The 12,596-nt window shown below is 48.0% G+C and overlaps 1 protein-coding gene across 1 annotated transcript in view; it reads right to left on the minus strand.

Moving 5' to 3' along the window:
* The window catches only part of LOC148514803 (C-type lectin domain family 2 member A-like), a 110,708-nt gene that overhangs the window by 60,596 nt on the left and 37,516 nt on the right, over positions 1-12,596 (minus strand). The window contains exon 2 of the mRNA XM_088480925.1: positions 5,337-5,471. Within this exon, the coding sequence (XP_088337051.1) occupies positions 5,337-5,463 (127 nt within the window). The 5' untranslated portion in view covers positions 5,464-5,471. The remainder of the gene's footprint in view (positions 1-5,336; positions 5,472-12,596) is intronic.

A 12,596-nucleotide genomic window follows, 5' to 3' on the forward strand; every position in this document is an offset into this window, starting at 1 on the left:
ATACCAGACTTTAACAATCCCTCTGCCCCCTGTTCAGAGATTCCATTTTATAGGCTGCCACATTAATAGTTCTTCCACCCATTCAAGAATCGAAATGGGCAGGTGCGAAATTAGTCGTTTTGGTGGGAGAATTCCATCTTGCACCTCTTTTTTTTGCATTATGCGCTCTTTGGGGCATTGCTGACTGTCTTTTTTTGTAGATGACAAACTTTATTGTTATAGATTATTAACTGCCATCCTGTCTGCCACTGCAGCGCCATTCTCTTTCCTAGATGTGCCATGTTGGTAATTGAACTGCCACAGCCCCTGACATCTTCTACATGTGGTTGATGATGAATTCCAAAAATGTCCAGAAATTTTATGAACAAAGACAGCATCTTCTGCATGCCCCTTTCATTTAAAAAAAAAATTCTGGACCATTAAAGAGCTCAACTGGGGCAAGGACTGATGTGAACGAGTAAAATATTTTTTGTAACTGCCTCCCCTCCTCCCTCAAAAATTTGCTTTGGAATCCAAAACTAAAATGAAATTTACTACGAATCAACCCTTCCTTTCCCTGCCTTCACTACATACATACTCCAACTCCCTCAGGCCTCTTGATTAATAAAAACATTTGTTTCCTGATGTACCATGTTGGAAGTTGAACTGCCACAGCTGCTGAAATCTTCAACATGTGGTTGCTGAATGCCGAAAATGTCCAGAAATGTTTGTGGCCATAGACAGCATCGCCTGCATGCCCCTTTAATTTTAAAAACTATTCTGAACCACCACATTGATTTTATGGGACATGTTGTTCACCCATGCTCTCCCCGCCTCCCTCATAAATTTGCTTTGGAATCAAAAAATGAAATAAAATTTACTACAAATCAACCCTTCCTTTCCCTGCCTTCAACTACATACATACTCCATCTCCCTCAGGCTTCTTGATTAATTAAAACATTTGTTTCCTGATGTGCCATGTTGGAAGTTAAACTGCCACGTGTTTGTGCCACCCATTGCTGCTGCTTAGCTTAGTCAAGCCAGCTAGCTTGGTGCAACATTCTGCTCTAAACTGGATGAAAACAATATTGTGAGCTGCAAGGTGGTCAAAATTGACTGGAAATTTGTGGAAATGAATGTTATTGAGGTCGATAATACTGTAGGAACAAAAAAAGCCCAAATTCTGCAATTTTAGCAGTTTTTATCAATTAAAAAAAAAATACAGATCCACAGCCAAAACACGTGAGGGTGGTTTTTCAAAACCAAAACACGAAAGTTAATCCAGATCCAATACCAAAATCAAAACACGGGGGTTGGAGCACATCTCTATTACAAACACACTTCTCCAAACAGCAAATCATATACAAATTGCTTATTGTAGAAAGTAGAAATTGATAATTAATGAATTAGTTAATTAATAGGTTAATAACAAACTTCTCCAACAGCAAAGCACAGGTCTCAGGCCAATATAAATTGATAATTGTAGAAATTGATAATTAATAAGTTAATAACAAATTTCTCCAACCAGAAAATCACACACTGCAGGCCAATATAAAATGATAATTCTAGAAAGTAATAATGAATTAATAAGTTAATTACAAACTTCTCCAACTAGCAAATCACAGGCCTGAGGCCAGTACAGATGATTGGAGGTGGAGTACTATTTAGTGGGTGGGTTAAAGCATTAAACTATTAGTTCTACTATAAGGAAAATTAAATAGGAAACATGAAAAAATTAAACCAAATGTGATATTTCAAATGCAAACTGAACAATGGTCCCCAGAAATCTCTGCATTGTATAGCGGGGGCTGGGGTATGTGACCTTTTATAGACCTGTACTATTCAGTTTGGACAGGTTAGTTCCTTTTTAATGTAACAATGTTTTGTGTAAGTTAATATTGACATAAAATAAAGTTGTCTTGTTACTCAGTTTTATCCTCAGCTATGGGAATCCCAAAAGTCATTAACAATGTTTTTAAGAAAAGTAATATCTGCTGCCATTTGTCCATGTATAGCAGGCCTGCTGACAAATAAAAGTCCATTATATTTCTTAACTACATTTCTTAAAACCATGCAGATTAAAACATGCAGACCATACAGTAGGTAAGAATTTGTAAATGTAATAACTACTGATATATTTTGCAAAGGTTAGCCACCAGCAGTCTCCACAAGCTATCACCATGGGCAGAACCCTACTGAAGGACAGGTTCTGCACACCGGAATTGGTATGAAATACCGTCAGCCGCATGGCCGGCAGTTCGATTCCCATCAGCGGCAGCCCGACAGAAGCAGAGTGCGACGCAGCGGAAGCCCGACAGCGCTGGAAATCCCGATCGTGGATAGGTAAGTATCCACTAACCTAACCTAACCCCCCTAACCCTAACCCTCCTTAGGTGTGCCTAACCCTAACTTCCCCCCCAAGTGCCTAACCCTAATCCCCCCTCTAAGTGCCTAACCCTAACCACCCCCTTCCCCGCTGCCTAAACCTAAGTCCCCCGGGGGGGTGCCTAACCCTAAGTCCCCCCCGGGAGCCCTAAACCTAACCCTCTCCCCCCGCGGCTGTCCGCTCACGGCGCCCAGCATCACTACGATCGTGATGCCGGGCGCCGGTCTCCCAGCGTCGGGGAAATGCGGGCGTCTATATCTAGACGCCCGGCATTTCACCCATGCCGGGATAAGACAGTCGGGAAGCCGGCTGCCGGTATTTAGGCAGTCGGCTTCCCGATTGCCTCCCCTGCACACCACACTGTTCTTACCTATTATGAGTGCCTCTGTCTATATTTGTCAGGGATGTCCCCTTCAAAAGACCATCATACTGTGAGGGTGTGGGGATAGCAGGAGTCTGATAATGTGACTAAAGAAGATTGTCTGATGGAGTTCCCACCAATATGAAAGCCCCCTTATAATGGTCATCATAGCTTGAAGAGGGTACTTTTTTTCAGAGCAATGTGATTGTTATGGAAGCCAGAAACAGACAGAGGGTATTTCATATGTGTGTCATTTCAGAAGACATCTAGAAGCAATGGTTAAAAATGTGGGTGTCCCCATTCTGTAGTCTGATTTGTGTAGTCCTATTACAGTTAAGGAGTGGAATTTTGGGGCTATTGCTGATTTGTAATAGTAATTTCCTGGTTGGGAGTTTTTACCTCTTTGTGAGTCCCCAGATACCCATTAAGTTTGGATACTTCTGGTTTGGTGTGTATGTGTGTGGGGGTGTGTGTGGAGGAGGGGCTGGTGGAGTGAGTGCCTGGCTCAGGGTGCATGGAGGAGGGGGCTTGGGAACGAAGGTTCTTGAGCTTTTTCCTACAGATGGTTGTGTCTGTCAGGCAGTCAGTCTCCTCCTCTCACTCATCATTTCCTTTCACTGTCACCACCAGGATGGGGAGCCTGTGTATGGTATCTAGAATAGCTGCACTAGACTGACACCATACAGAATTATATTATAGATGCTATTCAACCATCCGCATTCATTTGCTGGAGGAGTGTCGTGTAAATACTGTATGCTGTTACCTTGCATAGAGATAGTCTGGCACCCAATCTTTTGTTCTACAGTACATCTGAACTGCACCACGTGCCAACATCTAAGTTCACATCCTGCAAATCTATGTTCAGCACCTGTGCATTTGAGGGCCCACTGGTCACATCTGACCCATGACTTAGCTGGGGCTAAAGAGGAAGGTTCTACTGCACCATGTTCTGCTCTCCTGTGCATCAGAGGGTTCGCACTAAGGACCTGAGTCAGAGCCGCTCGCAAGTGGCCCGATGGTATGCGAATGCGCATGCGCACGCTTTGTTCTGCACGTGCGTGAACTACTCTGTGCGATCGCAGCCCGCTCGCTCACCAAGCAAAGACAGCCCAGTGAAATGAGTGACAGGAGAGGCTGTTTGTGGGTGGTAACAGGGGCAGGACACTAATAACGGGGGAACGGAGGTGCGAATGCAGGCGTGCCTGAGTGTTCTAACGCCGTTTCAGAGACGTACATAATTAACAGGCAGCGTCATAGTACACGTCACCTGCCTGTTTTTTACACTGAAGTCCTCACACTGCTTGCGGTAGGGTAAGGCAACCACAAGCGCTGCGTTAGCTTCCGGTGGTCCTCGATGTACCAATGTTTTAAACACTTCCTGGAGATGACCTGCGCTAGTGGGCGTCTCAACATATGCTTATGGGTGTCTGCATACATAGAGCGATCGCTCGCACAGCCAAAGTGGGTGTGCTAATGCCTTTCCGAACTAGCGCCTGCCATGGCGTCACTTTGCCGAATTTGCATACGCTGGATGCGAGCGATTGCATCTAGCGAGCGGCTCTGAATGAGCTCCCAAGTCTAGCAGGAATACAGTATGGCGAGGTTGGTGGTAGGCATGTGCCCTTGTTCTGCATGTCCTGGACTATGTGCAGTTAGATACAGTAATGGAAGATTTCAAGTTGCTTTTACCTTGCTTCCATAAGTATCTGAAACCCATTTGTGAATTGATGATTAAAAACTCTGCATCCATCCTGTCGGGGTCCCATATAATCCACTTGGTATTGATATGAACTTAGAATAATAATAATAATAATAATAATAATAATAATAATAATAATAATAATAATAATAATTATTATTATTATTATTATTGTATTATTATTTTAGCTGCATGTGTATATAGACATATACTGTATTGGTATATTTTAAATTACTTCTCTTAAAGATCCGATATAACAGTTTTGTTGCTCCACTAAAAACATTGGTCCTCATTCAAACCTGGTCGCAAGCGCTGAGCACTCGCAACCGGGTCGATGTTTATGCCCTGTGCACGCGCAGCGGCTGCACTGCGCGTGCGCAAGCCCTGGAGCGAGAGAGAATTTCTCTCGCTCCGAAGCTCACTACAAAAGGGGTGGCTATCGATGGTGATCGACAGCTCGGCCCGTTTTGTGGCGGGGGGGTGGTTTCACAAATGGAGGCGTTCCTTAGGGAACGCTTGCCATTTTGTGGACGGCCGCACTGACATCAGCAGTGATGTCAGTGGGGAGCTTCCTGCTCGATCAGTGCAGGATGCTCCCTGGGGCTTGCGGTTGCCGAGACCCAACCTTAGGGTCTCGTCGCAAGCCCCGATGGTCTTGACCATCGCGACTGTCAACCTGGTCGGTCGCTAAAGCTATGGGAGGTAACCCACAGCTTAGCTAGCGATCAGGAGGCTGCACTTAAAAAAACAAGCGGCCGCCCTCATTCAGAGCGAGCGCTCACTTCTTGCAACCGCCTCTGAATGAGGGCCATTGTCTTAAAATAATGTATAAATCCTGAATCTATACTTTCACTCCTGTTTGTACAGTCCTCCCATGACACAATAACACATTACCCCGTCACGTAACTCACGTGCTCTTCTGCCATCTGAGTACACTGGCATTTCTTTCTCGCTTATTTGCATGCTCTGTCCATCTGCATCCGAGCTAGTTCTTCTTCTAGCTACTAAGCCCAGGATATCTTCAATGCCATGTGCCATATTCTGCACTTTTGGGAGAAAACAAAAAATTAGCAATGCCCTTCCTCTACTGAAAATTATTGGATCCAGAAATTAAAACAGTGCCAGGTGATTGTGTTAAAGGTGTGTTAGCAAAAGGGAAAAGTGCAGTAGAAAGAAGTTGAGAGCAAACCTCTGCCCCAGCCCTGTGGCCAATGATCACATTAATTTTTATTGCATATTTCCCAACCTTTACATTTTCCCTCTAGTTCCCAAAGGGGAGATGCAGCTGATCTCTGTGGGGGGGGCCGGGATCTTTTCACCATTAGGCTATGCCCCCTTGCGGCATAATGCTGCTAATTGCGGGTCTGTGAAGAAGGGGCAGTGCCAAGATGATGCTATTCCCAGAGTGACATGTCATCTCACCCCTGTCTCACCCAGCTCACTAGGAAGTGGGGTGAACGTGGGAGGGTAACCTACCCTTCCAAAATTTAATGGCTCTTCTTTAAAAATTCAGGAGTCTCCCTACGGTTGCCACCCCTGCGGGATTCATCTGAACAATCAGGAAATCACAATAGTTGCCCCCACCCCCTTCATCTCACTGCTGTGCTGCAATGAGGGGGGGAGGGGGGCACTTTGCACAAATTAATTAGATATGTTATAGAACTGGAAGGGGAGACAGCCAGGTAGCAGACATTAATTAAATGTATTATATAGGAAGGAACTGGCTAACGGGTGGCACAAATCAATGAAACATATTATATAGATGGGGGGGCAGGTGGCACAAATTAAATATATAAGGGGTATTGCTGGTTTTTAATGTCCTCTGGTATTGGCAATAAAACTAGTCAGCAATTGTTTATCTCTGGCTCACCTATGATATACAGGTTACTTGTTTATTATTTGTGTCACAACATGTGGGGCAGGGTGACAGAAATGTACTAATAACCTTTATGGCATGATCTCTGTTTTAATGTACAATGGGAATGAACAGGTACAGTAGCAGCTAAAGTGATGGAAGTCAGTGAGTGGCTGCATAATTGGGATTGCAATGATATAGGAAATATGTATGGAAGGGGAGAGAGGTCAGGTTTTCACTGATTGCACCAAGCTCATAACTCTGGACCTGATTCAGACCCGTTCGCTAGCAAGTGAACGCTCAGAGCGAGCGATGTTTTGCAAAGTGTTCATGCGTATGCATTGCAGCGCGCGTGCGTGAACTAGTCCGAGCAATCGGGAAGCAATTGCTCGCCCAGCAGAGACAGCCCAGCTGAATGAGTGACAGGTCAAGCCGGTTGTGGGTGGTAACAGGGGCAGGCCACTGGAAACAGGGGAGTGGAGGTGCGAACGCAGGCGTGCCTGACCATCTTAGCGCCGTTTCAGAGGCGTGCATAATTAACAGGCAGCGTCATAGTACACGTCACCTGGTTGAATTATACACTGAAGTACTCACAGTGCTTGTGGTAGGGTATAGTCAACCTCAAGCGCTGCGTTCACTTCCGATGGAACCCGATGTACCGATGGTTGTATACACTTCCTGGAGATGACGTGCGCTAGTGGGCGGCTAAAGACAGACTGGTGGGGGTCTGCATACACAGGGCGATCGTACGCCAAGACATAGTGGGTGTACTTATGCCTTGCCGTCCGTTCGCCTGCCTTGACGTCACTTAGCCAAATTTGCATATGCTGGGAGAGAGCGTCCGCATCTAGTGAGCGGGTCTGAATCAGGCCCTCTGTGTGTCTCCACATGCCATCGCACTCTCTGGAGGTCACGAGTTGATTGAATAGCTCCAGGTACTTGACCCAGGAGCAGAGGCCACACAGTACACTACATGTAGTTAAAGCTCCGAGCATGCACCCTTCAGTGTGTAGAGCCGCCCAGAGCATCAGGACATCTCTCCACTTTCTACTGCCGCTAACACTGCCCCTATTAAGTGGTTTGTGTGTTGGTATCCTAACCCTGTAGGAATGCCGGAGTCGGGATTCTGACCCCCGGGATCTCGAGCACCGACATCTCGTACCCACACCTGGATCGCGGCAGAAGTGCGTCTTTACTAGCTGCAGTCATGCTAGGCAATGGCGCAAAGAAAAAAAATGGCTGCACGCTCGCTCCAAATCACACACTGTCCCACAGAAATATGTGTAGAAAATTAATATTTTTATTTAATACTCCAAATATATTGTGCCGTACATACAGGTATAAAACAATATACAATAATGCAATAACACAAATATGTAAAAACTGTGGGCCTGATTCAGACCCGGTCGCAAGCGATGAGCGCTCGCAACCGGGTCGATGGTGGCCCACAGCGCATGCGCACGACGGAGCCGGCTCCGTCGTGCGCATGCGCAAGACCCGGGTAGCGACAGGCAATCGTCGCTCCGGGTCTCGCACCAAAGGGGGCGAGCTGTCGATGTTGAGTGACAGCTCGCCCCTTTTGGTGGGCGGGCCGGGGGGGTGGCTGCCCAAATGGAGGCGTTCCCGAGGGAACGCTTGCCGTTTGGGGGCGGCCCCACTGACATCACGAGTCATCACTGACATCACGTCTGGCAGGCACGCCCACCAAAGGGGGCGTGCTGTCAATCAACATCGACAGCACGCCCCCTTTGATGCGAGACTCCGAGCAAAGGAAAGTCCTTCGCTCGCCAGGTCTCGCGCATGCGCACGATGTAGCTCCCTCCATCGTGCGCATGCGCAGTGGGGAACATCGACCCACTTGCGAGCGTACTGCCGCTCGCGAGTGGGTCTGAATGACCCCAATAGACAGCTTATCTGTGTGTCTCTGACTTCCTGGATGCTACTCTTTAAATCTATGAACTTGGGGGGTCATTCAGACCCGCTCGCGAGCAAATGACGCTCGCAAGCAGGTCGATGTTTGCAGAATGCGCATGCGCACGACGGAGGGAGCACCGTCGTGCGCATGCGTGAGACCCGGCAAGCGACGAGAAATACGTCGCTCGGGGACTCGCACCAAAGGGGGCGTGCTGTCGATGGTGACTGACAGCACGCCCCCTTTGGTGGGCGTGCCGGGGGTGTGGTGGCCAGACGGAGGCGTTCCCATGGGAACACCTACTGTCTGAAGCCGGCCCCACTGACATCAGTAATAATGTCAGTGGGAGTGATTTTGGCACTGATAGAGCCAAAATCACTCCTGGGCTTGCGGCAGCGAGACCCTACCGCAGGGTCTTGTCGTAAGCCCGATGGTCGCGATGGTCTTTGACCATCACGACCATCTTTTTGGCCGCTCGCATATGCTGTGGGTAACCACATTGCGATTGCGATGGCCGCGATGGTGATGGCCAGGAGGCCGCTCCATTTTCAGGTAGGAGGGCACTGATTCAGAGCAAGCATTCTGCTCAGAGCGTTCAGCTCTGAATCAGGCCCTTGGTTTAATACAAAGAAAATTAACAGCCTAATATTACAAATAAAGTGAAAATAGTGAAGTTCCAATGTGCCCAAGACTGTCAATATAAGATTGCCAAGATATGTGTCTGATTGTGCAACTCCAATCCAGGAACCTCCCAGAGTTGACGCATCTGATGATGGATGGGGCAGAACAATCTCCATATCAACTGCCCAAACATTCTCTACCAAACAGATTGTTAAGGTCAATTTCTCCACTCTATGGGGCATATACAATTGGGCGCGAGGTTTAGCGAGTTAAAAACCTTGCGCACCTCGTGCCCAATTCCGGAATACTGCGGGTATGCGCGCTCCCGCTACCCGCGGTATTCAATTAAAAAAATAGTGGTCGCGGGGTTTTCAGCTCTGAGATTGGTGCTCTGGTGAGGTCCTCTGGGGCTTCGGTCAGCTGGTCTCCCGGCTCCTGCACTGTGACCCTGGTCAGCTGCTGTATTGAACAGCTGACTGGGTTCACAGTGCAGGAGCCGGGAGACCAGCTGTCCGAAGCCCCAGAGGATATCACCAGAGCACCGATCACCGGAGGTAAGTGAAAGCTAAGCGGGGGGGGGGGGGCGTTGGGTCGCCGGGTAAAGGGGTATTGGGGGGGATTCTCTGTTTATTTATTTTTTTAAAAGGCAGGGAGAAGTGTGCGGACGGGATTCGCAGGGACAGAGCTTTATCGCAAATTCCTGTGATATTTCTTAAAATCGCAATGCAAATTAAGGGCCTGATTCAGGTTGGATCGCAACTGCGATTACGCAGGCTATCGGACGATTGTTGCATTCTGCGCATGCGTATGCATCACAGTGCATTGTGCGCACACCAGCCGCTGCGATTGGGACTGTGATCGCAGTGACTATGCACACCCGTCACAGAGTGACTGACAGGAAGTAACGTATGGGGGAGGTGACGGGCAGGCGTGCCAGTGCGTTTTGAACGCCGTTGCAGGGGTGTGCATAAATTATCCACTGCGATAGCATACACAGCCTACCCACGTGTGCCTCTGCCCCTTTCATGTGTGCCACTTTGGGAGCAGTATATCAAAACTCAAATCTACCTGTACGTTGCAGTGTAATAATAAAGCTGTCCAGCATCTGTGGGCTACCTGCAAAAGCAGCCGGTACCTAACCCCACACTACTCCCCTCTATCTCCTCCTCGTGTTCCTGGCAGGTGAGTCCAATCCCAACAATGTGATTGTCTGTCCTCAATGTAACAATATAACATTGTAACAGTATATATATATATAGTCAGGGAGCTGGCAGCAGGGACTTTTACGATGCTTTCAAAATGTTATTTTCCATCCCAGGTACAGATAAATGTAATATAAACATATATCCAGTAATACTGACCAGTGTCCGCGGCTCTTAGCATGTTCCCCTCTGCAGTGTCTCTGTGGTGACAGGTGAGATGCGGGCTCTGATCGCAGGATCAGGTATTTCCTGTGCCGCCCAGATAGACAGGTTTACTGTCAGTTTTTTACAAACACACCTTAAACTTCCCTGTAACAGTACCCAAAAAGGTACAAAATGCACCGACCGGCTTCTGTGCAAAGACATTAAGAATATAGGAGTCTGGTAATTAATAAATAGGAATTTATTCACATAAATCACAAATAAATATAATAACAATAATACACACATACACATTTCAACAGTTAGCATATATATCGATAGCTGTATTACCAAAATTGAAACAAAATATAAACATATACTTGTGGAGTAAACATCAGGGTTCCAATACGAAGTAGCAAATAAATATCTATTAGTCCAATAATAGACCACAATTAGATACTATGGGGTATATTTACTAAAGTGCGTTTTTTTAGAAGTTGAGTTGGTGCCCATAGCAACCGATCGGATTCCACTAATCATTTATCTAGCACCTTCTAGAAGATCATAGCTAGAATCTGATTGGTTGCTATGGGCAACATCTCCATTTCTAAATATTCTCACTTCAGTAAATAAACCCCTTAAGTCAGTGGTTCCCAAACTCAAGACACCCTGACAGTCCAGGTTTTCAGGATATTCATACCAGTGGTGTAACTAGGGTATTTGGAGCCCAGGGCAAATTTGAAAAGGGAGCCCCCCCCCCCCCCCCGATGGCAAAAAAATGGGCAGGGTCACTTATAAATGGGGCGTGTCAACATGACACACCCCTTTATTTTCAAACTGAACATTCCTATCCATATGCACCTTAACCCCAGTAGTACCCCTTATACAGTACCCCCAGTACGCAGTTGTGGTCCCTCTCATGCAGGCCCATAGTAGTGCCCCTTATACAGTATCCCCAGTAGTGATCCCTCTTATACAGCCCCAAATTAGTTCCCCTTACTCAGTACATAGTGTTCCCCCTTATGCAGTGCCCCCAGTAGCAGTCCCCACAATGCAGTGCACCCAGTAGCGGTATCCCCTTATGCAGTGCCCTTTATATGGTGCCCCCAGTAGTAGTCCCCCCCCTATGCAGTGCCCTTTTATATAATGCCCCCAGCAGTAGTCCCCCCCATGCAGTTTTCCCAGTATTGGTCCCCTTATGCAGGCACCCTGTAGTGATCCCCCCTATCTAGTGCCCCCTGTAGTGGTCCCCGCAGTGCCCCTAGCAGTAATCCCCTTATATAGTGCCCCCAGCAGTAGTCCCCCCCCCCTCCCATGCAGTGCCCTCAGTAGTGGTCCCCCTGATGCAGGCTCCCAGTAGTGACCCCCCCCTATCCAGTGGTCCCTGTAGTGGCCCTCCCTATTATTGCCCCCAGTAGTGGTCCCCCGAGTGCAGTGCCTCTAGTAATAGGCCCCTTTTAGAATGCCCCCAGTGGTAGTTCCCCCCCAAGTAGTAGTCCCCAGTAGAGTAGCCCCCCCAGTATAGGTCCTCCCAATGGCGCCCCCAGTAGTAGCCACACCTCCCCCAGTAGAGGTCCCCCCAGTAGTAGCCACCCCCCTCCCCCGTTGTGCAGATAGGTTAAAAAAAAATATATATATATATAAAAATATACTTACCTGATTCCACGCTGCTCCTGCTCCTGTCCGCCAGTCCGCCCGGGCTGGCGCGCTCAGCATTATGGGACAGACGTCATGACGTCATGATGTCAGTCCCATTACCCACTGCAGGAGCCGGACGGAAGTCCGGCTCTTGCAGTGGGTGTTGCAGCAGTCAATGAGAGTCTATCTGACTCTCATTGGCTGCTGTTTAACACATGCATCGCCGCCAGTGCTGGCGGCGATGCGTGTGTTATGCACAGCCTGAGCCCGCCTCCTAGCGCTATTGGGCAAGCACTCAGTGGGAGGGAACGGGCTCAGGCGTGCAGCACAGGACCGGGGCTGGAAGCCTAGCGCCGGTCCTGTGCAAATGTGTAGCGCTGACAGCACTCATTGCGGTCAGCGCTACACCGGCTAACTAGGGCGGGTGGGCCGGTACCGTGGCCGGCGGCGCCCCCCCGCGCCGCTGGTCCAACGGCGCCCAGGGCACGAACCCCGCTCGCCCTGCCCTAGTTACGCCACTGATTCATACTTAAACACAGGTGACTTAAATAAGAACCTCAGTCAGTTTGAATTTACCATCTATGCACAAGCATGGATATCCTTAAAACCTGTACTGTTAGGGTGCATTGAGGGCCGAGTTTGGGAGCCCCTGCCCTAAGTGGTTTATGTTGTATCCAGGTCTAAGAAAACTTAAGTCTGTAGCTGTCCCCAATCTGTTCTCAAGGTCCTCTATTATAAATCCTCCAAAAGGAATACACATCGCTGAACAATAGCAGTGTTCATGCGGTACAGTCAAAAATAG

The sequence above is a fragment of the Taudactylus pleione genome, unplaced genomic scaffold (assembly GCF_031769625.1).
Source record: "Taudactylus pleione unplaced genomic scaffold, aTauple2 ptg000258l, whole genome shotgun sequence".
Classification (NCBI taxonomy): Eukaryota; Metazoa; Chordata; class Amphibia; order Anura; family Myobatrachidae; genus Taudactylus; species Taudactylus pleione.